This window comes from Sciurus vulgaris (assembly GCF_902686455.1).
Source record: "Sciurus vulgaris genome assembly, chromosome: 5".
NCBI classification, from domain to species: domain Eukaryota; kingdom Metazoa; phylum Chordata; class Mammalia; order Rodentia; family Sciuridae; genus Sciurus; species Sciurus vulgaris.
Genome location: NC_136465.1, coordinates 54,240,841 through 54,268,537, shown reverse-complemented (window position 1 = coordinate 54,268,537; position 27,697 = coordinate 54,240,841). Strand labels below are relative to the sequence as shown.

General features: G+C 34.3%; 1 protein-coding gene across 1 annotated transcript in view; it reads left to right on the top strand.

Annotated features, from left to right (window-relative positions):
- The window catches only part of LOC306661040 (disintegrin and metalloproteinase domain-containing protein 5-like), a gene marked incomplete at both ends in the record, with an annotated part of 77,752 nt that extends 53,290 nt beyond the window's left edge, over window positions 1-24,462 (top strand). Inside the window, 4 exons of the mRNA XM_079139875.1 lie at window positions 5,339-5,429; window positions 6,186-6,405; window positions 23,635-23,721; window positions 24,337-24,462. Coding sequence (XP_078996001.1) covers window positions 5,339-5,429; window positions 6,186-6,405; window positions 23,635-23,721; window positions 24,337-24,462 — 524 coding nt within the window. The remainder of the gene's footprint in view (window positions 1-5,338; window positions 5,430-6,185; window positions 6,406-23,634; window positions 23,722-24,336) is intronic.
- Window positions 24,463-27,697: the final 3,235 nt, after the last annotated feature.

Genomic DNA, 27,697 nt, shown 5'->3' with positions numbered 1-27,697 from the left:
CAGTGATTAGATGGATTTCCAGGTGCTTGTTGATGAGTGAGGGTTTCAGCTCACAACCAGTTCAGTTCAGTTTGATAGGTTCCTTTAAATGAGTGGATCATTTGCTTCATGGAAATATACAATTTCCTATATACATTTAGTTTTTATTCTCCAAAAGAGTGAACAGTTTCATTCTCAGTCCTCTTTCAGGTATTTTAAAAACCAGGTCCTAGGAAAGACCTTTAGGTATTGTCCAGATTGACAGGACTGCCAAGAATTTAAGAAGGAGGTGAGATGAAGGTTTTGGTATTTATTATAATTTAATAATAAATTCTGCTTTTCCATCAGAATTTTTAGCTGCAGCATCTGGTAATACAGTGACTACAGGGTAGTATTTAAAACATAATTGTGATACACACAAATGACCAGTAAACTTGGGGGAAATGAAAAAGTGCTCCTGATCTATGGTCTAATGATTTTCCAGATAAAACCAGAACTGAGTGTTGTACAGACAGTGATTCTCAGTCAGTACCCCTGTATTTCTTATCTCATTTACTTTTTCTTTAGAATTAGCTAGCAGTGGTGCTGAGTGATTTTAAAGCCTTTAATGAGAGTAGCAATAGTCCTTGCCTCAAATAGTACAGATTTCTTCATAAAGGGAAGTATGATAGCTAAAGCATCTTGGTTTCAGAATAATATTTGTCCAATCCTAGTGACCACATGTGTTCCTTCATCTCAGACATGGTAAGTCTGCCCCTATCTGTTTTTGTACTTACATTTTGGAAAACATTCTTGCTTTGCAAGTTGCCTGGGGGTCTCCCTAAGTTGCTGAGGTTGACCTTGAACTTGCAATTCTCCTGCCTCAGCCTCCAGTATCACTGGGATTACAGGCACCTGAGTAGGAAGTATTTTTTATTTGACCAGTAAAGGAAATAGCTCATGGGACACTAATTCTTTCAAAAATGTTTTTGCTTGCAATATCTGTAGACAAATGCAGAAAAATGACAAGCAATTTATTCCTAAAATACCTTGATTGTTAGAGAATAGACATTCTTTGATCCAGTGTCTATGCTTGGGGTCAGTTGTCATCAAAAGTAATCCAAGTTAGTTCCTAATTTGCTAACTTTCCAAGTTTCTTTAAAAATGTTTACTCACAATTTTGGAATCTCCCAGATTTGTGAATTTTCATCCCAATTTATTCTTTCTTATAATTTTCTATTTCCAGAAATCTTGTATTTGGGATATTATAAAAAAGAGAGGACAGTGCTCCTTTCATTTTAGTTTTCTACCTAGGGGTCTTAAGAATTTTTCTAAATCGAAGGAATTAATAGATTAACTATTAAAGGTCAACTGCCCTGGGCAGTAAATAATAAAGTAATAATGATAATGGTGATGATGATGATGATGATGATGATGATGATGATGATGATAAAACAATAAAATTCAGGGCTGGAGTTGTGGCTCAGTGGTGGAGAGCTTGCTCCACTGGGTTTGATCCTCAGCACCACATACAAATAAATAAATAAAATAAAGGTAATTATGTCCATCTAAAAAACTAAAAAAAAATTTTTTTACATTCCTAATTCAAGAGCAAACTTTTCATGTCTCTGTATCTTCGGAATATACTTTTTTATGGCTCTCATCTCAGTTCTAGACCATGGCTTCAATTAAATTTCTATTAGTTCCCACATATACTAACAATATTAGATAAATATTATATTGTTGAATTGGTAGTTTCCTCTGGGAGACCCAGAGATGACATTCACTTGAATATGAATTAGGGGAAGGACGGGGAGGGGACAGAAGTACTGAAGGTGGTGTGAATACCAGATGAAGAATGGGAGTGGCACAAGAAGGACAAATTTCATAGTGGTTTCTTCTGATTTTAGCACATAATTTCGAGTGATGGAATTTTGGGGAGATAATTTCGCTCTAACTTAGGATAACAGTGTTAAAGATTGTAGCTTTCCTTCCTTGTGTTCTCAAGCTCTTTTTAGAAACATTAATTACTTTTGGCTGTGTCAAAAGTTCTCTATGATGTCAATTGCCCTTCTACTTCCTGAAATAACCCAGGTTAATGAGGTAAACTAGGAATTAGGATTAAAGCGATAGTGTACAACAGAAATTTTGTCAGGTATTGTATTTTAGATGTACAGAGACTGATTTTTAACAGAGTGTCTTCAGAAAGGGTCCATAAATTTTGTGAAATGGCATCTCAGTCTTTTGATTATTTCTCTCAGCACATACAGTTACTATCCCCGAAGCAATTAGCCTCAGACTATGAAAACATGATAGGGAAGTTTTCTATGATAAAGTGTTCTTAGTAAAACAAACAAACAAACAAACAAACAAAAAAAAAACCCAAACAGACAAAAGACTCTTCTGAGGACTTTTTAGAGGAACTCAGGGCAAAGCCTGTTGCTCTTGTGGGGGAACACCATTCTAATGGGAGCACCTTTATACATTTTTTTCTCAAGATTGTTCAGAGACGATTTATAGTATTTATGTTACTACTTGAATTTTTTTTTTTTTTTTTTGGTAGGGGGGAGTAACAGGGATTGAACTCAGGGGCAGTCGGTCACTGGGGCACATCCCCAGTCCTATTTTGTATTTTATTTAGAGACAGGGTCTCACTGAGTTGCTTAGCACCTCACTTTTGCTGAGGCTGGCTTTGAACTTGAGATCATCCTGTCTCTCAGCCTCCTGAACTGCTGTGATTATAGGTGAGTGACACCACTCCCAGCTGCTTGAGGCTTTTGAAGGTTTTATAAAAAACATTCAATACAGGGTCCAATGTTATAAACAATGAGGAAGGACATGTAATTCCATAACTTGATTAATAAAAGTAACAGCATATAATTCTCCCTCCCTCTTTTCTTTTGGGTCAGCCTTTCAGATTACTACTAGAGAGGTCTACTTCATGGGCCCTGAGCACATAGGGCCCAGGGAACATATAGTTCTGTTCTGGAGTATGACATTTTCAATACAGTAGGCAAGACTTTCCAAGGAATTTTCAGTAAAAGTACTTTAGGCAGTCATAATTCATTCTAATTTGGAAAACTGAATTCGTGGAGAATTCTTGCTCAGACATGGAGCAAACACCAAAAGATAAATTAGCTAAAATTAAATAAAGAATAAGAAACAGTGCCAGGCTGTCATATTTGAGCCTTAGTCAAAAGGAAAAATGTGCACTCACATATTTACTATTAGAAAATCCTTCAATGTTTTGAACCCAGTAGAAAAAGGTGAAGAAAATTCTATAATATCAAAAACCACATGACTTCCCATAGGCTGCATGCTTAAAAAAGGGCCTGTGACTTTGCTTATGACAACTAAAACTCTAACTTTGAAAGTATGCTTAATGAATGTAAAACTTTAGTATAATAAAATATTTTAGATGAGAGAAACATCAGAGTCTGACTGCTTAGTTTTTCTTTACAAAGAAAGTGAGGCACCGGGAGGTCGTACAACTTGCCCTGTACCACTACCTAGTGGAAAAATGACTCTGAACGTTCATTTCTGACTGTGGTCAGTGATTTACCTGCTTACACTGTTGACTCTTAGCTTGCGGTGACTGTTAGGGACCTATGTAGAACTTGTATCATGTCTTACCCTACCCTGACATCATTGAGAGCAACAGGAGATGTGTTCAGGAACCACTGATGACATGTAGAGCTGCACTGGCTGCGATATCTATTTTATACCAGAGGATGTATTTATCAGTACCTCTGGCCCCAGCCAGTGCCTGTTTTAAAGCTCCATTAAGCATTTCAGTGATGGGTAGGAACTCTGGAGTATTTTTACATAGAAGCATTTTATGAAATTGTGTCAGCTCATTTTATCCTCTCCCAGATATCTAACTGCAGGAGAATACAACTATGCATACTCCTCCTTCCTCTTCCTCCCTCCTCCCCCTTTCCTTCCCTCTTCTTCTCCTTCTCCATCTGTGTGTGTGTGTGTGTGTGTGTGTGTGTGTGTGTGTGTGTGTGTGCGTGTTACCAGGGATTGAACCTAGGGGTGCTTTATCATTGAGCCACATCCCCCCTTTTCTTTATATTGTATTTTGAGGCAGGGTCTCGTTAAGTTGCTGAAGGCCTTGCTAAGTTGCTACAGCTGACTTGGAACCTGTGATCTTCCTGCCTCTGTCTCCCAAGTTGCTGGGATTACAGGTGTGCACCACCAACCCAGGCTATGCTTCCTTTTGATTGTATCTCCTCTACACCTCAAATTTTAGACCCACCTTTAGGAATAGAAGCTTATGGTAGTCTTGATCACTGGGCTTGACCTCACCAAGTGTAGGACTCTGGATTTCCTCATCCATAATCAGAAACACAAATATCTGCAAGCCTTCATCACAGACCTGCTCTGGGAATCAAGCATGGTGGAATAGTACTGTGAGTTATAAACATAAAGGAATTAACAACTTCCCTAAAATAAATACATTTTGTTCAAAGATCCTTGAGCTACCAAAAGGCAAGGCAAGGGAAAAAAAGACCAAAAACAAAAACAAACAAAAAACAAAACTAAACTAAACTAAACAACTAAACTAAACTAAACAAGCCAATAATATTACTTAGGCCTACTGGGTGAAAAATGCATCTTTTCCTCAGAATCTCTTCTAAGAGCATTCCCACAGTAGGTTATTGGAGCTCCTATTGTCATTGTCCTGACATTATCTGACCCTTTACTGTGCTCCCTGGTAACTTCTGATGTAGCTATAGGCTTCAAGGGTCTGTCCTAAAATGTTCCAACCTCCAGTTATCCCTAAATTACCATGTCAGAGTAATGGGCAGTTTTTATAGATATTTAAATTTTTCACAATTTAAAAATTAGACATAATTAAATATACAAAAAGGCTTAAGTGGATAAACATTAGTGTCCTTTCTAGTTTTAAAATTCAGTAACTTTTTTATGGTGAGGATACAAGAGAACAGGGATAGGGCTGTAGTATGGGATAAAGAGAGTTAAATCAAATGATGTTTGAATTGGTTATCAGTATTACACTCCAGATAGTATTTCTCTACTAATAAGGGTAAAGTCTTTCTTTATATTAGGTAGGGAACTAAGACACAAAATAATCATTTTAGAAGAAAAAGAGCGATTGTTGCTTATTTTCCTAAAAATAAAGAACCTTCCTAATAATTTTGCTGTTTACTTTCTGTTTAATACAGAATGAAGTCTGTAAAATTAGGAGCCCCCTTTTTAATCTAGTTCTACCATGATCAACTTTTTAATGTTGAGGAATCATACACCTCTTTCAGGATCATATAATGATTTCCAGATCAGCTGTATTATTTCTATTATATAATCTAAATTCTGTATTATAATTTACCTAAGTTGTTATTGTTGTTGTTTTTAGATTCTACAGGTGGTTCATTTACTTGTTTTGAGGAAATAAATTCCAGATGGGATAGATTTGGAAATTGTGGTGGTGCATATTGTCGTTTTGGGTATGTATTTATAAAATTACAATTCTACTTGGAATGTAGATGATAGGTTACTAAAATTCCAGAATCTAGTCTGTAAAAACCATAATGGCATATTTTTCCTGGGTTTCTTTGAGCTGAACAATATTATTTACTGCCTATAATAACATGTGTTCAGATCTATAATATTAAAGTAATCATAAAAGAACCTCTATTAATGATTGTAAGGAGCTAGATATTGTTAGGCAGTTTATATATATAATATATATTTATGACATAAATCACAAATATATATCATAAATCATAAATATATATTATATATCATATGTGTGCATTAAAAATTATCCCATTTGTATATGAAAAATTGAATGAAATGATCATTTGTTCAAATTTAAGAAGTTAGTATAGGGCAGAAAAGGGCTGTCAGATTGTAACAATCATTTTTCACTTGCTAAATTGACTCATAAAACAAAAAGAGTCATATTGTAAGTCATTGATAATTTTTTAGAATAAAAATTTACTTAGAAAAAATGGTTAAAAACGTAGGTTTCCATTAGTAAAACATTCTTTTTAACTTATCTGTATGCTAACTTAAATAAAAGTAAGCTATATTTTCACATTTGGTAGAGAACTAAGACAGAACATCAGCAATTTAGAAGAAATAGGGAAGGCTGCAGTCAATTATTTTCCTAACAATAGAGAACATATGTTATTAATTTATTTTATCAGTTACCTATGTTATTAATAATGATAAGATAATTTTTCCCCTTATGCTTCTAGTAATATGCTATGTGGAAAATTAGTTTGCTCATGGCCACATAAGAATTTAATAATACGTCCAAATTTATCTGTGGTTTATGCACATGTACGAGAGGAAATATGTGTATCTACATATCTAACTGGTCGGTCGCCACCTCTGGACACAATAACAACTTACAAAACATATGAGCACAGAGATGAATCATTTGTAGAAGATGGCAGCATGTGTGGTCCTCGAATGGTAATTAGAACTACAAAACTTCAAGTTATTTTAAAAGTTACTTTTTATGGTTATACTCATTTTGACAGTATACTAACCAATACATATTTTCCCAATTTTTTATTGTGGTAAAATAACATAATAAAGACTCCCACCTTAAACATTTTGAAGTATATAATTTAGTGGTATTAAATAAATGCATAATGTTGAATAACCATGTGTCTCCATCACCCCTTTCCTCTTGTAAAACTGGAACTCTACATAGTTTCCCATTCACTCCCCCTACCTTCTAGGTCCTGGAAACCACAATTCTGGTTCTCTTTCTATGAATGTGACTCTACTAACATGGGTGGGATCCTTCAGTATATGACTTTATGCAAACTGAAATAAACCAGAAAGATTTAAGAATTCCATGATAATGTTCTGCCTTATTTTGGGATAAGAACAAAGGAAGTGTTGAAACTGAGCCCCAAACAAACTTCCCTTCCCATAAGCTACTTTTGTCAGGTATTTTGGTCACAGTGACAACATACCTTATACATAAATGTTCTTATTTATTGCTAGTTTAATTACCCAATCCCATGTAGGATTGTTCTTATCTAAAACATTGTCTTTAAGTATATTTTTTCTAACTAGAACATAGGATATATGATACATTTGTAACAAAAATGTAACATTCACCCCAGAAGTCAGAAATCATATGTCTGTGTTACTGGTTCTTTTAAATTATCTGTTATTTCCTTTTTAACCTTGGAATAAGGAAAGAAACACCAAATAAAATTAAATTTTTTGATTTTAAAATTCTGATACTATGTTTTAATTAACTCTAATTATGAACTGTTTAGAACTCAGTCTGTGTCTACACTTAGTATATAGTCTCCATTGTGTATTCCTGAATATTTGTTAATGATATTTATATGCTCACATTCATACTCCAGATAAACTAAGAACACCATATACGAATAGATGTAAGCACTGTACATTCACCAAAAATAAAAAGCAAAGAACAAAACATAACAAAAAAACCCACATATATTTAGAATGTAAAAGGCCCATGATTTTTGTTTTATAATCTTGAAAGTTTTCACTGTAAAAACAATTTTAAAAATTCCTATATTTAAAAAAAAATAATTTAAACAAGGAACAGAAAGGGAAACAGCAGTCACTTAATACAAAGAAGCAGGGAAGCCTTTCTAGGCTAGAATATGACTATTGTTGGCATTAAGTCACATAAGTAAGTGCATTTACTGACAGGTCAGGTAAGTGGCAACTATAACTCTATAACTTTCGTCTTCATTAATGAGTCTTGATAGCACAATACAAGATTTTTTTCTAAAATTGATTGCAACCTAAAATAGATGGTGGCTATTTTAAAAAACTTAAATATTGAATAAGTTGCCATTATACAAATTAACATGACCATATTTTAAACTGATGAACAAATATCACCCTTAGTCATTAAAAAAGTTACTGTTTGAAATTTTCTAAATTATTGACCTATATTAGATGAAAAAGTAATTAAAGTCATCATTCTCATTACTTGTTCTTCTAGAATAGTTGTTCCAAATTTATTCAAAGATTAAACGTTTCTTGATAATACATCACAAATATTTTAATGCCAGCAATTTATGAGTCACATTTTATAGACCCAAACACATTATTGTTTTATAGATTTTAACAAACCAAGTACTTGAATTTACACTTAGCAAATGATATTTCCATATTTTAACTTGTATGAAAATGACTCAGATGTTTTACTTCTATCATGTTTTAAAACAATATTAAAATTGATATTTATCCAATTTATTTCTAACAGTTGTTTCTACACTATCCATGAAATTTGAGAAACCAAACATAGACTTCGTTATTATTATTTTTTTCCAAGGGGGGAAAATAGAATTGCTGTAATAATCCTGATTGACTAGAAACACAGGCAAAAAAGTGTTAACTGTTATGAAGACAGCTTTGTTGTACCTTTCTAATAAATTTACATTAAGCAACTTGTCAGGAATCTACTTATATAAAATTCTAGTCATAAGGCAAAAAAACATAGAAATATAAATTTGCCAAGTTTATAACCAGAAAGTTAAATCAAAAATATATTTATGGCAGCGGACACAACTTTAAAGATTTATATTTGAAAGTCTTTATGTAAATCTTGAATTTCCAGTCTGAAAGTTAACTTTTCATCTTCCAGTTAGATTGCCTAAAATAACAATCCTTTAATAAATGGTTATCAGAAAAGAATAAGATGGAGAGCGAAAAGCCTCCAATCAAACAAAACAAAAACATACAATTTAAGCACGCAGAACCAAAAAGTGAATTCACCAGGAATTCCTCCTGCCTCAACCTCCTGAGCTGCTGGTGCCTCTTACCTTTTAATAACACATAAAATATTTGCATTAAATTAGAGTATACTTTCAGATATATTGTCTATGCTATACCATAAAAATAAAAATCATCTTTTTCTGTCACAGGTTTATACAAAAATTCTCTAAGGAGCTCTGTGAAAGAATTGGTGCTTCCCTTTTTCATTCAAATCACCACAGAGATCTCTAAACACACCCTAGTTGAACCAGGCCTCTCTTTTCACCTACTTGGAAATTGGTATCATAATCACAAACAAAAATCCACTGGTCTATGTCCAACACCTGGCTCAAGAAGAACTCCAAATGGGCTTGAAAGAAGAGCCACAAAAGCCTTAAACAATAAAAAAAAAAAAAAAAAAAGAAAAGGAAGGATGAGAGCAAAACATCCACTGCTGGGAAGAATTTACTAAGAGATCAAATATTGGACCCATATTCTAAAATTCATTTTTCTGTTTTATTAAAAGTAACAATTTCAGCTGACTCTAGCTCAAAGGAGCTTTCCAAAGCTGTGTTGCGGCTATCGGGACCATCCTTACTTGTTCCCTTCATTCAGGGTCGAATAGCCCCTGGGAGTGTAATCTACAAATGACTCCATTGGAGGGCTTTAGATATGCCAGGATCACCAAACTTTGTTACTAGGGCCCAGGTAAGAGACCTGAATCTGGGGTCTCAAGTGACTTTCACCTGCCTGCACAAGGAATAAGAGAAAAACAACATAAACTGGAAAAATAAATTTAGACTCAGTTTAGCCAAACCAGGACAACAGCTAATCTTATTTAACACAAATTTTGTATCCTTTGAACATCTCCCCAACGACCTCCTACCAGTCAGTCACACAACTTCTAGTAACCACCATACTCTCTGCTTCTATGAGTTCAACTTTTTTAGATTTCGCATATAAGTGAGATGGAAAGGTATTTGTTTTTCTGTACCTGTCTTATTTCATGTAAAATAATGTCCTCCAAATTCATTCATGTTGCTACACATGACATATTTTCTTCATTTTTAAGGCTGAATAGTATTCCATTATGTATACATCCCACATTTTCTTTATCCATTGATCCATTGAGGATACTCAGATTATTTCCGTATCTTGGCTACGGTGAATAATGCTGAAGTAAATATCAACCTGGGGATATCTCTTTGACATATGATTTTATTTCCTTTGGATATATACCCTGATGTGGAATAGCTAGTTCTATTTTTTGTATGAGTGTGTGTGAAGACTCTCCATAGTGTTTTCCTTAATGATTGTATTAATTTACAATCTTATAATAGCATATGAGTGTTCTTCCTGTGTCAATACTTATCCTTTACCCTTTTGATACTAATTCCTTTTAAACAGTTATGGGTGTTATCTCATTGCAGTTTTAATTTTTTATGTCTGTTATAGGCTTTTGTTTTATTAGAAGTTGTGTTCACTTTTCTCTGAGGGTTACATAAAATATTCTGTATCTATTCATGACTATTTTAAATGGATAACAACTTAACTTTTCGTATACAAACTGTTACTTTTACTTTCCCTTCTCCCACTTTTTTGTGGGTTTTTTTTTTTTTGATGCTACAATTAATATATTTAATTTTTATCCTTAACCTATTATTGCAACTTTGGTTATTTTTTAATAATTTGCCTTTTAACCTTTAATACTACTTTATACTACAGATATAATTGATTTACCCATCATCAATATAGCATCAGATTGTTGTCGATATGACATTGTTCTCTTTGTATTCATTGTACCTGTGAATTTTGCTTTCATCTTACTAATTAGCTTCCTCTTCCTCCAGCTTGAGGAACTCCCGTTAGTATTTTTGGTAAGTCAGTTCTCGTGGTGGTAAACTGTCAGACTCAGCTTTTTGTTGCTGTTGTTGTTGGGGAAAGTCTTTAGAGCCTCTTTAGTTTTTGAGAAGCAGGATTGCTGGATGTAATATTTTTGTTTGGCACTTTCTTTTTTCTTTCGGTATTTTGAATATATCATCCCACTCCATTTCGATCTATGAAAAATCTGCTGATAATCTTATAGAGGTTTCCTTTTACATAACAATTTACTTTTCCCTTGGTGCTCTCAATATTATCCCTTTGTCCTTACCTTTATACATTGTGATTATGATGTGCCTTGATGGAGATCATTTTGGTTTTTTATTATTTGGTGTCTTGTGATCTTTCTTGATCTAGGTCTGCCAGGACTAGAACATTTTTTTGCCATTATTTATTTGATATATATATATATATATATTGTTTGTTCATTTGTTTTATTCTCTCTTATTATTTGGGTATAGCAATAATGTTGTGTTATTATGAATGGCAGTGTTTCATAAGTCTCTTAAACTATGTTTGCTCTTTTGCTTTTTGATCCTCAGATTATATGATTTCCAAGGACCTGTCTTCATGTTCACTTATCCTTCCTTCTACCTGATCTAGTATGCTATTGAATGCCTACATTGATTTTTTTAGTTCAATTAAAGTATTAAGGTATTCTTCAGATCTGTGATTTTTATTTGCCACTTTTTTATATTTTCTAATTTTAAATCAAAACTCTCAGTTTATTCTTGCTTTCCTCTCCTGCCTTTGGTGAGCATTTGTAAAACCATTATTTTGAATTCTTGTCAGATAAATCATATATCACTAACTCATTTGAATTGGTTTCCAGAGATTTTATCTTGTTCCATTAACCGGACTATATTCTTTTGTTTTCTTATTTTCCTTCACTCTCTGTGTTGATGTCTACATATTTGATAACAAATACTTTGCTCAGTCTTGTAATACTGGCCTTAGGAAGGAGAAGGATCTCAACAATCTACTTGGTGGGAAATGTTAAGGTTTTCCTCAAATATTTCTGTTTATTCAGACCTTTGTCTGTTTTTTGGTGATCTCTGGAGCTTAGGAATGTACCTTGTCCTATTAGTATCCCAACACTGGTAAAGTAAGAACCAAACTTCGTAAAAGTAGCTGGAAAGCTGGGGGGTAGCTGTGTTTTCCAGTTTTTTTTTTCCATATTAATGACAGTGCTGATTCTGAGTATTTATCTCCCTTTTTCTCTGCACTAACTAGAAGAGGATCTGTGGCCAGGGCTGTATTCACATTTGGGATGCACATTCTGGGGAGATAGCTGCTGAAAGTGGGATTTTTATGCATTCACTTCTCTATTTTCTGTGATCTATGCAAAACCATCAAATCCCAGAATTAGGTCATTAAGGAGATAGTACTAACAGTGGGGGCCATAGATGTTCTGCTGAGTGCATGGCCATAGTCCTTCCAGGAAGAATGAGTAGTCCAGAATTTATCACTGGGGTAAGCAAGAGGGAAAACTCATGAAATGCTGTGCACTGGCTCTTGTTGCAGGAGAGCCATTGTTTGTACTGTTAGCTCTTGCATGCAAGTTTTTCAGAAATCAGCCTATTAAATAGCCACTGGAAGAGTGATGAAGCCCTTAATGAGGAAAATGAAAGTTAAATGTTCCTATTTATTTACCACATAGTTTCATCAATGCTCTATAATTAGTGTATAGGACTTCAACTTCTTTTGTTAAATTTACTCCTAAGAATCTTACTTTTAGCTGTTGTAAATTGGATTGACCTCTTGATTGGTTTTTCAGGTAGTTCGTTTTTAACATATGACTGCCATGCTACTGAGTTTTACATGTTGGTTTTGGATTCTATGACTTTACTTAATTTGTTCATAGTTTAAAGTTTTGGGTGGAATATTTAGGATTTTCTCCATACAAGAGCATGCCATCTGAAAACAGGGACAGTTTAATTTCTTTTCTTCCAATCTGGATGCCTATTGTTTCTTTTCTAACCACATTGCTCTCAACAGGACTTCAATTACTATGTTGAATAGAAGTGGTGACAGTAGACTCTCTTGATTCCTGATTTTTTTTTTTTTTTTGCATGTGTCAGGTTTTCTCTTAATTGACACTTTTATTTCTCACACTAACACTAGAAGAGATGTAATAATATAACAAGAGCAATAGCAAAATTAAGTTCTATTACCATTTTACCCCAACACTTCACAAAGAGAGGCTTGATAATAGAGTAGCAAAGAGGCAAACCCTGAAGCAAGGTGGCATGGCTTCTGATCCTGCTCCATCATCTACTCTGTGTGACTTGGGCAGGTTTCTTTTTCTTTTAATTTTTTTTTTTTTTTTGTTCTTTTTAGATGTACATGACAGTAGAGTGTTTTTTGACAAGTTATACACATACGGAGTATACAACTATTCTAATTAGGATCCTATTCTTGTGGTTGTACATGATGCGGAAAGTCACTGGTTGTGTATTCATATACTAACGTAGGAGAGTTATGACAGATTCATTCCACTGTCTTTCCAATTCCTATCTCCCCTACCTTCCCTTTGTTCCCCTCTGTCTAATCCAATGAACTTCTATTCTGTCCCCACCTTGGCTTCCTGATCTTATAGAAGAATTTTTACCTTCCCCCCAGAGAGTATGTTATTGGATGTAGGTGTTAACATATGGCCTCCTTTTGTCTGTGTGTTGAGGTACGTTCCTTCTGTATGTAACCTTTTTTTTCTTTCTTAATCATGAGAGGATGTTAGGATTTGTCAAGCTTTTCCCGCATCTATTGAGACAATCATACCATTTCTCCCCCCCCCCCCCCATTCTTAACTGATGTGGTATATCACACTGACAGATTTATATTTGTGGAATTATCCCTGAATTCCAGGGATAAATCCTATTTAATAATTGTGAATGACCCATTATGGTGCTGGGAATTCTATTGGCTAGTATTTTCTTCAGAATTTCCCAATTATTTTCAAGAGGGATATTGGCCTTTAATTTTCTTTTCTTATAATTTTATTGTCTCACTTTGATATCAGAGAAATTCTGGCCTCATAACATGAATTTAAAATATTTCACTCCTTAAATATTTTGAAAAAGTTTTGAGAAAGATTGATGGTAGTAATAAAATGTAACCTGTCAAAGGAAAGGCTAGAGATGGATGAGGGTGATAAATTAATTAAGTCTGATCTGTTGTTGCTAGCTTATATTATGTTAGTGATTCTGTCTCTTTAATAATTAATTGGGATATTAAGATTAATATTTCTCTTAACTCCTGATTTTTGTTAGTAAGATTTATGTATCCAGGATTTATCCATTTCTTTTAGATTGTCCAAATGGATAATTTTTCATAGTAGTTACTTGTGATCCTTTGCATTTCTATGATAATCAGTGGTTGTAGCTCCTTTTTCATTTCTAATTTTATTTGATTCTTCTATTTTTATCTTTTCTTTTTTTCATAGTAATAATTTAAATTTTTTTTTAGTTTTAAAAAATTTGTCCTTTTTAGTTATACATGACAGTAGAATATATTTTGACTTATCATACATATATGGAGTATAACTTTCCATTTGTGGTACTTGGGATTGAACCCAGGGCCTTGTGCATGTGAGGCAAGCACTCTACCAACTGAGCCATATCCCCAGCCCCAAATTCCCATTCTTGTGGTTGTACTTGATGAGAAGTTACACTGGCTGTGTATTCATATGTGAACATCGGAAAGTTATGTCCGATTCATTCTATTCTCTTTCCCATTCTGATTCTCCCTTAATTCCCCCATTCCCCTCTGTCCAATCTGGTGAACCCCTCCTCCTCCCTACCCCCTGCCTGTTGTGAGCCAGTATCCTCATATCAGAGAGAACATTTGACTTTTGGTTTTTTGAGATTGGCTTATTTCACTTAGCATGATAGTCTCCAGTTCCATCCATTTACCAGCAAATACCATAATTCATTCTTCTTTATGGCTGAGTAATATTTCATTGTGTGTTTATACCACATTTTCTTTAGCCATTCATCTGTTCAAAGACACCTAAGTTGGTTCACAATAGCTTAGCTATTGTGAAGTGAGCTGGTATAAACACTGATGTGGCCACTTCACTATGTATATGCCAAGGGTCAAATGGAAGTTCTATTCCAAGTTTTCTGAGGAATTTCCATGTTGCTTTCCATAGTTGCAGTAATGTGCAGTCCCACCAGCAGTGTATGAGTATACCTTTTTCTCCACATCCTCACCAATATTGTTACTTGTATTCTTGGTAATTGCCATTCTGACTTGAGTGAGATGAAATCTGTGTAGTTTTAATTTTCATTTCTTTCATTACTAAAGATATTGAACATTTTTTTCATATATTTGTTGATAAATTGTATTTGTTCTTCTGTGAAGTGTCTGTTCAGTTCCTTATCCCACTTATTGATTGGGTTATTTATTTTTTGGTGTTAAGTTTTTTGAGTTCTTTAAATATCCTGGAGATTAATGCTCTATCTGAGGTATAGGTGGCAAAGATTTTCTCCCATTTTGCTGGCTCTCTCTTCATGTTCTTGATTGTTTCCTTTGCTGTGAAGCAGCTTTTTATTTTTTTACTTTACTTATTGCTCTTTAGAAGTCTTGTTGAGAAATTCGGTTCCTAAGTCAACATGATGGAGATTTGGGTCTACTTTTACTTCTAGTAGGCACAAAATCTCTGGTCTAATGTCTAGCTCCTTGGTCTACTTAGAGTTGAGTTTTGTGCAGGGTGAGAGATAGGGGTCTAATTTCATTGTATTACATAAGAATTTCTAGGTTTCCCAGCACCACTTGTAGAAGAGGCTATCTTCTGGAGAAAACTCCAGTGTTGGTTTATGCTGCCTTTGTCTAGTGTGAGATAACTGTACTTAGAGTTATGAGATAACTCTGTGTCTTCTGTTCTGTGCCATTGGTCTTCATGTCTGTTTTGTTGCTGATATCAAGCCATTTTTGTTACTATAGCTCTGTAGTATAATTTAAGGTCTGATATTGTCACTTTTCTTGCTGAGGATTGCTTTGGCTATTCTGGACCTCTTATTTTTCCAAGTGAATTTCATGACTGCTTTTTCGTTTCCTATGAAGAATGTCACTGGAACCTTAATAGAAATTGCATTAAATCTGTATAGAGCTTTCGATAGTAAGACCATTTTGACAATTCTGCCTATCCAAGAGCGTGGGAGATCTTTCCATTTTCTAAGGCCTTTTTCAATTTCTTTCTTTAGTATTCTGTAGTTTTCCTTGTAGAGGATTTTGCCTCTTTCATTATATTGATTCCCAAGTATTTTATTTTCTTATGGGGCTATTGTAGATGGGATAGTTTTTCTAATTTCTCGTTTTATAGATTCAGATATATAGGAGCACATTTGATTTATGGATGTTAACTGTTAACTTTTTATTCTGCTACTTTGCTGAGTTCATTTATGAGTTCAAGAAGTTTTCTAGTAGAGTTTTCTGGGTCTTCTAAATGTAGAAACATGTCTTTAGCAATTAGGGATAGTTCGAGTTCTTTTTCCTATTTGTATCCCTTTAATTTCTTTCTTTTGTCTAATTGCTCTGGCTAGAGTTTCCAGGACTGTGTTGAATAGAAGTGGTGAAAGAGGACATCCTTGTCTTATTGCAGTTTTTGGACAGAATGCTTTCAATATTTCTCCATTTAGAATGATGTTGGCTTTGGGTTTAGTATATATAGCTTTCACAATGTAGAGGTATGTTACTACTAGTCCTAGTTTTTCTAATGTTTTGTACATGAATGTATGCTGTATTTTCTCAAATGCCTTTTCTTCATCTATTGAGATAATCATGTGATTAAGTGTATTGATGTGATGAATTAGTTTATTGATTTCCATATGTCGAACCAACCTTGCATCCCGGGGATGAACCCCACTTGATCATGGTGCACTATCTTTTTAGTACGTTTTTGTATGAAATTTTCCAGTGTTTTATTAAAAATTTTTGCATTTGTGATATGGAGAATTACATTTATTGATTTCTGGATGTTGAACCAACCTTGCATCCCTGGGATAAAACCCATCTGATCGTGGTGCACTATCTTTTTAACATATTTTTGTATGCGATTTGCTAAAATTTTGTTGAGAATTTTTGCATCAATGTTCATTAAGGATATTGGTCTGAAATTTTCTTTCCTCGATGTGTCTCTGTCTGGTTTAGGTATCAGGGTGATATTGGCTTCATAGAATGAGTTTGGGAGGGTTCCCTCCACTTCTGTTTCATGAAATACTTTGAGAAGTATTGGAATGAGCTCTCCTTTAAAGGTTTTGTAGAACTCGGCTGAGAATGCATCTGGTCCTGGACTTTTCTTTGTTGGTAGGGTTTTGATGACTTCTTCTATTTCATTATTTGAAATTGATCTATTTAAATTGTGGTTCAGTTTAGGTAATTCATATGTCTCTAGAAAGCTGTTGATGTCTTCGAGATTTTCTATTTGTTGGAGTATAGATTTTCAAAATAGCTTCTAATTATATTTTGTATTTCAATTGTGTCTGTCGTGATATTTCCTTGTTCATTCCGAATTTTGGTAATTTGGGTTTTCTCTTTCCTTCTCTTTGTAAGTGTGGCTAAGGGTTTATCAATTTTGTTTATTTTTTCAAAGAAACAACTATTTATTTTGTCAATTTTTTCGATTGTTTCTTTGGTTTCAATTTCTTTGATTTCGGCTCTGATTTTAACTATTTCCTGTCTTCTACTACTTTTGGTGTTGCTCTGTTCTTCTTTTTCTAGGGCTTTGAGCTGTGGTGTTCGGTCATTTACTTGTTGATTTTTTCTTCTTTTATTGAATGTACTCCATGAAATAAATTTTCCTCTAAGCACTGCTTTCATAGTGTCCCAAGATTTTGATATGATGTTTCTTTTTTCTCATTTACCTCTAAGAATTCTTTAATTTCCCTCCTGATGTCTTCTGTTATCCATTCATCATACAATAGCATATTATTTAATCTCTAGGTGTTAGAGTAGTTTCTGTTTTTTACTCTGTCATTTATTTCTAATTTCAATCCATTATGATCTGATAGAATACAAGGTAGTATCTCCGTCTTCTTGTACTTGCTAACATTAGCTTTGTGGCATAAAATATGGTCTGTTTTAGAGAAGGATCCATGTGATGCTGAGAAGAAAGTGTATTTGCTCTTTGTTGGGTGGTATATTCTATAAATGTCTGTTAAGTCTAAATTATTGATTGTGTTATTGAGATCTATGGTTTCTTTGTTTGATTTTTGTTTGGAGAATCTGTCCAGTGGTGAGAGAGATGTGTTAAAATTCCCTAGATTATTTTGTTGTGGTTTATTTGATTTCTGGAATGGAGAAGTATTTGTTTGACGTATATGGAGGAGCCACTATTTGGGGCATAGATATTTATGATTGTTATGTCTTGCTGATTTATGCTTCCCTTAAGCAGTATGAAATGTCCTTCTTTATCCCTTCTGACTAACTTTGGCTTGAAGTCCACATTATCTGAGATGAGGTTGGATACTCTGGCTTTTTTACTGTGTCCACATGCATGGTATGTTTTTCCCCATCCTTTCACCTTTAGTCTGTGTGTATCTCTTTCTATGAGATGAGTCTCTTGCAGGCAGCAATTTGTTGGATCTTTCTTTTTAATCCAATCTGCCATTCTATGTCTTTTGATTGATGAGTTCAGGCCATTAACATTCAGGGTTATTATTGAGATATGATTTGTATTCATGGTCATTTGGCTCATTTTTTTTTTTTTGACACGACTTGGTTTCTCCTTTATTTGGCTGTTCCTTTAGGTAGTTTCTCCCTTTGCTAATTTACATTGTTGTTTTTCATCCCTTCCTCATGGAATATTTTGCTGAGAATGTTCTGTAATGCTGGTTTTCTTTTTGTAAATTCTTTTAGCTTTTTTTTATCATGGAAGGATTTTATTTCGTTGTCAAATCTGAAAGTAAGTTTTGCTGGGTATACAATTTTTGGTTGCATCTGTTTTCTTTCAGGGTGTGAAAAATGTTGTTCCAGGCCCTTCTAGCTTTTAGGGTCTGGATTGAAAAATCTGCTTTTATCCATATTGGTTGCACCCTGAATAATAATTTGATTCTTTTCTCTCACAGCCTTTAAAATTCTGCCTTTATTTTGTATGTTAGGTATTTTCATTATAATGTGCTTTGGTGTGGGTCTGTTGTAGTTTTGTATATTTGGAGTCCTATAAGCCTCTTGTACTTGATTTTCCATTTCATTCTTCTGATGTGGGAAATTTTCTGATATTATTTCATTGAATAGATTGTCATTCCTTTGGTTTGTTTCTCTGTGCCTTCCTCAATCCCAATAATTCTTAAATTTGGCCTTTTCATGATATCCCATAATTCTTGTAGATTCTGTTCATGATTTCTTACCATCTTCTCTGTTTGGTCAACTTTGTTTTCAAGATTAAATATTTTGTCGTCAGTGTCTGAGGTTCTGTCTTCCAGGTGTTCTATCCTATTGGTTATGCTTTCTATGGAATTTTTAATTTGGTTTATTGTTTCCTTCATTTCAAGGATTTCTGTTTGTTTTTTTCCAATATCTCTAACTCTTTATTGAAATGATCTTTTGCTTCCTGTATTTCCTCTTTTAACTGTCAATTGGTGCGATCATTCAATGCCTACATTTGCTCTTTCATCTCATCCTTCAATGCCTGCATTTGCTCTTTCATCTCATCATTTGCGTCTCTGATTGTTTTAATTATGTACATTCTGAACTCCCTTTCTGACATTTCTTCTGCCATGCTGTCATTGGCTTTTATTGCTATACCATCTAGGTTTGTTTGGGACATTTTCTTCCCTTGTTTTCTCATATTGCTCAGGTATCTACCCCTCTAGTAATGGAACTCTGGGATATTGCAGATTTACTCTATTGATTAATATTGTCTCTGTAGATTTCCAAAAACTCACCTCTTATCCTTCAGAAGCCTGATGTCTTGGAGAAACTTGATAATGCGGTGCTCCACTAGGAAGCTGCCCCTCTAAGGGTGGTGGCCTTCAGGTGGGGTATATTCCCTGTCAGTGGGCAGAGGTGCCTCCACTTGTTGACTGATGGTCAGCCAAAGGGGGACTAGACTGCAGACTGGGGTACAAATGATCTGGGCCTATGTCTCTGGTTCTACTGCCCTGGTGGGAAAGCTTTGTCCAGCAAGGAAGCCCCACCCATTGGAGAAGTTTCTCTGGGCAGCTCTCCTTTGGTCCAGAACTACCACCTGGACTGGGAAGCCCTCCTCTGCGATATTCCCAGGGGTCCTGACCTACTGCCTGGACTGGGGAGCCTGGCCCTGCGAGGATTCCCTCGCTGAGCAGTCCTCATCTGACCCTCACTCTGCATAGAAGCCTCTTGCTGTGCGGCCCTCCTCTGCAATGCCCCTGGTTGACTGCGTTCTTGGCTCCAGCAGTGGAGTCTCACTGGGCCCTCTACTCCATCCGGGGGAGTACACTACTGCCCCATCCGGGAGCCTGACCACAGGGAGAGACTTGCCCAGTGGCTCTGAGTTTGTCCTGAGTCTCTCAATACCTTCTCTTCTTGACCTCTTGGTCTTGTCAAAGATCCTCTAGCCTCCTGTAGGTGTCTCAGGAAAGGAGCTGCCCTTCCGATGATGATGGCCATGCCCTCAGGAATAATTCAAAATGCCTGCACCAGCCTATAAAGAAGCCTCTGGCTAGCTCCGCATGCAGGCAGGCTGGCTTGTCTGTAGGCTTGCTCCGCCATGGAGACAGACCTTGGTGTGGTGGTTGGGCAGGATTGCTCAGTGATGGCATCTGTCTTTGGCCTGGTGTTTGGGCAGGTTGGCTCTCCACTGCCTAACTCCGCAAGGCAGGTGGGTTGGGAGCCTGAAAGGCTACCTCCATGATGCAGGTGGCCTTACTCACCTGCCAGCTTGCTCTGTGCGACTGCGACTGACCAGTGATGGTGCCTGTCCTCAGTGCAGGGGTCAGGCCCATAGTTATTTTTGATCAGTTTGGCTTTTTTTTTTTTTTTTTGCAGTGCTGGGGATTGAACCCAGGGCCTTGTGCATGAGAGGCTAGCATGCTACAACTGAGCTATATCCCCAGCCCTCCTTTTGACTTTTCATCTTCACACTGGACATTTGGAAGATTTACACAACACCAATAAAGAGATGATGTATTCTGAATTAGAGTATAAATTTATAGTGATTTTTATACTTTCATTTGGTTTCATGATATTATTATCCTTCTGATTCCAATTGGTCTGTTCAGTTAAGCATTTCTTGTTAGCCTGGTCAGTTGTGATGAATTTCTTTAACTTTTTCTTGTCTACTAAAGACTTTAATGTTTCTTCTTTATTTCTAAAGGTAGCTTTGCTTGGTATATTCTTGGCTGACTTTCTTTTATTTTAGCCCTATGAATACATTAATTATTCCATTCTCTTCTGGCCTGCAAAATTTTTTGTGAGCAATTTTCTAATAGTCTAATAGAGATTCCTTTTATTTGGCTTGATATTTTCTTCTCTTGCTGTTTTAAAATTTCTCTCTCTTTTGTTTTTTTTTGTTTTTGTTTTTGTTTTTGTTTTTTTTTTGTTTTTTTTTGGCCTGTGACAGTTTGATTATAATGTGCCTCAGAAAGAACTTCTTTGTTCTGAATATTTTTAAGGATCTTTGAGTTTCTTTGATGTTGATTTTCATATTTTTCCAAAGAGTGGGGAAGTTTCTAGCTTTTATTTTGTTAAATGTGCGTTTCTATCTCTTCTTCTTCTGGGATTACCATGAAACAATTATTTGTCTGGTTAATAGTGTCCCACAAGTCTTGCAAGGGTTCTTAATATTTTCACTCTTTTTACTTTTATTCCCCTCTGACTGGATTATTTAAAAAGACTTATCTTCACTTTCGGAAATTCTATTTTCTGCTTGGTCACTCTGCTGTTGAAGCTGTGAATTGCATTTTTTACTTCATTCATTTAATTCTTCAATTCCAATATTTTGATTAATTCTTGTTATGTATTTATTTCTTTGTTGAATTTCTCATTCCAATCATGAATTTTTTCTAATATCATTGAATTTTCTGTGCATATTCACTTGTATCTTACTTTGTATTCTAAAGATAATTTTTTGAATTATTGGATTAGACTCCAAAGAACCTTTTATTTTTAATTATTATTTTGCAAGACATTATAACACAGTTCTTGGATTCCTTTGATGCAATCATGTTTCCCTGTTTTTCTTGTGTCCTTATATTGATATCTGTGCCTATGTTGAAACAGTTGTCTCTCCCAACTTTACAATTTCTTTCCTAGAATTTTAAAAGATTTTTTTTTTTAATAGATGAGTTTTGATTGCATAGGGTGCCTTGGCTTTGGTTCTGCATGAGTTAAGTAGTGTAGTGTTAGTGCTGTTTCTTTAGCAATAGTCCATGACTGCAATACCAAGAGTGCCTCTGGACACTGGTGAGTCTTCTCTGGGGCAGGGTGATTCTTAAATTTGATGTATGCTTGGTACTGAAGCTATACCAGCTTGGGGGTTGGTCTTATTGGGATGGGGGTTTCAGGGTTGTTCTCACATTAAGGTAGCCTTGCTGGGCATAGAGTGCTAGGCTGATTCCTAAGTCAAGGGCATGTGTGGTGGGATTAGTGACTCAGCTTCACCACTGTGTACGGCTGCTTATTTTTTGGGGGATCAGGTGCTATCCACAGAGAATAGCACTAAGCTGTTCCTCTGAGTTCCGATTTTCCAGAGTTGTAGATTTACAGTCATCTGAGTATGACAGAATGACGTCAGTATAGCTCAATAACAAATATTATAAAACATTTTTTTCTTTGACCTTTTTTGTAATAGCATTTTTTTTAGAGTTGTATTCATTGTTTCAGTTGAAAAGTCAAATTTTGCTGATTTTTACTTTTTATAATGGATTCAAATTTTTTCTGTTTGGTAAGTGAATAATTCAATTGAAGATGATGCTTAGAATATTATATTCTGCAATATTATAATGCATATTACAGTGATCATTTATGTATACTATGTGTAAGAATAAGAAAACAGTATTAGTAATTAATGTCATAACAATTATCAATATCACTAGAAACTTCTATAAATAATATATTTGATAACTTTTTAATATTCTATTTGATCCTAGTAACTTTAAGTCCAAGAGATAATATGTAAAGTTAAATTAACATGATTTTCAAGCAAGTTTCTATGAGTGCTTGCTAAATACAACTTTATTTTTATATAATAGCATTTTGGGAATAGCACATGAAAGAAAACAGAGTATATGTCATATCTTGCTCATTTTGAAACATGTGGAGTTCATATATGACCCGAAATGTCCCTCCATCTTGTGATAGAAATGATACTACCTTGAACCTTTATTCCAGATTTCTGATTACTTTTTTTGTAAACTCTGTCATTACTACAATCCAAAGACAAAACTACAAACTATGAAACTCATTCACCAAATCCTGAATTTTGTTTTTAGATAATTAGGAAAGATCACGTAAATTTACATCATGTGTTAGAAGACTTAAAGTTTGTACATTGAACATTCCTTTTCTTAGAAGGCCTTTTAGCAATCTCATCATTGTGCATTTCTCATTGTCCTATTACCTCTTATACTTATCTGTTATCCTTCACTCTCTCCTCCTCATTTTTTCCATATGGAATAGTCAACTCTCTTATTTTGTTGTAGTTATTCATTATTTTAAGATCGTACCTCGCTACCTAATAGTTCTCAACCCTGACTGCTCATGAAAATTGACGGAGCCTCTCCCCAGAACTTTCGATATAATGGTCTCAGGTGGAACCCAGGCATAGGTATTGTTAAGATGCTCCTGAGATAATTATTGAACTCAAGGGGCTAATCAAATGATTTTCCCAGTCATTTATTTTTATAAGAGGACTTCTAATGCTAGACGGTAAGACAAAAAAATATATGATAATATTTTTATAATTTGAAATGCATAACTATTTCAGTATTGTCACAGTTACCGTTTTCTTCATGGTATACTCATGGATTTTTATGCCAATTCTGGATAATATTAACTCTGGAATTTTCTTGAGATTTTTTCTGATGTGTTATTATACACACAATCTGATTGCATATTTTTTTACTTCCTTTTGCTTTACCTTAGTTTTGTTTCCGAATGGTTTGTAGAGAAATTCGACACTTTGTGGATGAGGAGGGCTGCCATGTTTCAAGAGATTGCGGTGACCAGGGGGTAAGTAACTTCAGTGTTAATTTTAAGCAGCATGCTATTGACAATTCGATAAACAACTGGGGGATTTAAAAAATGATTTGAATTTTTTTTTGTCACTTTGTGCTACAATGTGTTCTTTCATAGTCTATAATTTATAGCTTCAAACTTGCAGTATTAAGAAATTTGCAAAACTGTTATGGAAATTAAAGATGATTCTGGATGTATAAGATTTAATAAATGCATGTAGTGGATGTGTTTGTGTCACCTTGTAAAAAATTGATCTTATTTTTAACAAAGAGAAGGCAGAAAGTGTTTAAAAGTGTCATTATAATTTTATTGCTCGGCTAGCTAGTTAATTTAGTATGGGCTGTTGTGTGAAGCTAGCAAGTAAATGATAATCAGTGGCATATTATTAGTAATTGCAAGGTATTTGAGTCTGGCTGTGGATAGAGTTGAAAGAATTTTAAAAAGTTGATTTGGCAATAGAAGTTATAGATAACAAGGGAAAATTTGATGAATTTGTTTATTTAAGATAAGTTCTTTAGAATGATGTATTCTGTGAATTAATTATAGACTATCAGTTTTAATAGAAAGCTGTCTTTGTACAAACATTATTCTATTTTTTTATTATTTCAGATTTGCAACAATTTAAACCATTGCCATTGTAATAAAGGATTTGTCCCTCCCAACTGCCAGGCGAAAAGTGGAGAGTTTGGAAGTATTGATGATGGACATATGATTAAAATGGGTTGGTGTCCTTAATATTTTATTAATTAAATATAGCATATAAGAGAGTAAATAGTAGGTTTGAAGTTATATTGCATATCACCTTAGGTCAACAGATATTGCTGTATTTTATTTGTGAGATTTAAAAATATCTGACAGCATATGTTTGTATTGTTCTTTCTATATTAGCACTGACATTGTTTATGAAAGAAAAAGTGTGCCCAATATTAGGTGATTTTAAAAGTAGAAATTCCATTGCATATAATTTGACCAGTTAATTCAAATTGTTCACTTTTAATTTTCTCAGATATTCCTAGTTTCAAATAGTGTCAATAGTCATTGTTATATTAATACTCCTGGGATTTAGACTATCTTTTCTTTCTACTGACTTGATACTTGGTTGTCTTTCTCCTGCCATGATGACTCCCAAGCTAATCTTATGAAATTCCCTCTTTTGCATTTCATCTCTACTATTCCTGAGTAGTATTTTGAGATAAAATAAGCATGGATGAGACTGGGGTAAACTAGGGGGCATCTCCTGGTTCTACAAGGTATATCAAGCCCACTCAAGTTAACTGAGAACATTGGTGAGCTGTCCACATTATCCTCCTTCCTTGTGGGGCTTTATAAGACCATCATTCAAGTCCTAGTAAAACTTCTCTGTAGCTGGTTGTTATAAGATGACTAACTTTTAAACAGACAATGTATAGCTACATCCAACTATATATCATGCTACAGGAAAAGCTAAGATATGACATATGTATATGTATATATTATTATTTTCACAAAAGCATGAAAAGTAGGCCTTTATTTGATTATATATTATTTTGTATTGCTTACGATTATTGTTTTTTAAAAATAATAGGACTAGTTAACAGTATCAGTGATAATAGTGTATATTAAGACATAAACAAATGGTATTTCTGAGAAAGATATAATAGTAATTTATAAGGAGAAACAGAAAGTCCTCCAATGTTGCAATTTAACTTTAATAACTCTTTACTGGGTAAATTATGCTGGCTATTTTATTAAGGCAACACATACAAGACTTTAAAAAACATAAGTACAATAGGAATAATTAAATAGGCATTCCCTATATTAAATAGAAATAACTTTTTGTCCCATGATACAGTCAGATATTTTTATCCTTTCCATTTTATTTTCCAATTATACTTCTGTGAATTGCTTCTAGCATTTAATCCTTCATTTTTATGTATTAGAAAAACTGAATAAACTTCAACAGTAAAAGTCATTTTGACTTGCAACTCTACTCCATATCAAGCCATTATTATTTTGATTGCTGGTGTAAGCAAAGCAAAGTGCTTTCAAAGCAGGTGATATCATCAAGCAAAATTTCTTTGTAGTAAAAGTATTTCAGCATGGAATACTTGTAATTTTATTTACCAGAAGCAGATTTTTAAATTTGGAAGTTTTATTTTTCAGATCTCCAAAACATGTTCACTTACTTTGTACATATAGGCTTGTACTGGCAGAACAGCTATTTGTGTCAGGTCCTTTGCATTTCTAACTTCATTTTCTAGGTTATCCATGTCTGAAATGCTTGTCATTTTTAAACACTCCAAAAGTACCTTAGATGTGATTGTAAATGAAATTTCACTTGGGGGATGTGGTTTAAATCAGAGGTAATTTGAATCTGTGAAATCTAAGTTGAATTCCAAATAAATTATCTTTTTAATAAAGGAAGTATGAAAATCCAATTTAATTTGCTTGCCTTTTTCTAGTAACAATTTTTGAGTTGGAAAGCAGCTTTATTTAAAAAAAAATGAGTCATTTTCTTATTGTCTGAGTAGTTGTAGCTTGCACATACATGGACTCACTCAGGTGCAGTATGTTTATCTCTTTCTGGGATCTTAATGGCTTCTTATTTATTTCTTCTTATTTTGTATTCATTGTACATATTTGTGGCGTCCAGTGTTACCCAAGCACATGAGCGTACAATAGGTACTGATAAATTTCAACCTCTCTTTGTTCTCCTCACCTCACCACACCCTTACCAGCCTAGACTATTCATTATCCTATATTGTTTGACTTTTTTTTTTTTTTAACTTCCATGTATGAGGGAGAACATGTTATACCTGTCTTTTCATATCTGTCTTATTTCACTTAGCATAATCTTTATAGATCATCAAACTGTGTCGAAGAGTGTATAAATTTGCTTTACTGTATCCCCTTTTTTCTCTTTTCATCCTCCATGTTATTAAAAATTAGAGAAGAATAATATTATTTTCCCACAATTTAAATTCAAGGTTTTATGGCAGGCTCGTGTAAATATACTTTCTATGTTTGGCAGCAATATTAGTCACTTTGTACGTGTATATGTCTATAAAAGTTACCTTCTTTCATTTTATAAAGTAAAAGAAAAATCATTAAATGCTTTTGTAATAGAAGTGACCAAAGACTTTTATGAAATCTTCTGTATCACAGGTAAGTAAATAATACTCCCTTTAGAGTAGTGTACGAGGTATGCAGTATATTGAACATGTAAGATCTTTTCCCATAAGATGTTTATAGACTAAATGAAAGTTACAAAAATTTGGTTTTCTACTGTCAGCTAAGCATGCATGTAGATAAGCAAAGTGTGCTTTGTATTTGCTGAAGGTAGCAGTCTTTTATTTTAGGTTTTCTGTAGTTTAATTAGAAATTTCATAGAATTTGAGGAGGTTATTCAAAACTCCATATTTGAATCCACATTACCTAAGTGCTGCAGGGGAATGTTTTGCTGCTGTACTCACTTGATAAGATCTGGTGGAATCATCTTTAATTACACAGTAAGGGACAATAGAGTTTTTCTCAAAACTTCTCCCTTTTCTCCCACATCACATGCTGATTGCAATCTGTCAATTAGGAAAGATCGCTTCATTTAGTTTTATAGAACAATGAAGGAAATAAATGATAGGTTAGTGTATGTAGTTGTTTTGCCAGGACATTGGTGTCTTTTGGGGAGACATTTTGTTGTTATTGTTTGGAATACACACGCACACACTCACACACACACACACACACACACACACACACACACACACATGATTGATTATCTATCTATCTATCTATCTATCTAGTTGATTTAAAATACTGTCTCATTCTAGACATTTGAATTTAGTTGAAATGTGTGCTTTCATATCCCCTTTTCTACCCTGCCAATGCCAAATCATTCTTGGCATACTGTTCATTGGAACTCCCATCTGTCGTTAAAAGAAGATAGTCATTTAGCCCTGTTCAAGATGGTGTCAGTATTCTAACTCTTCTCATT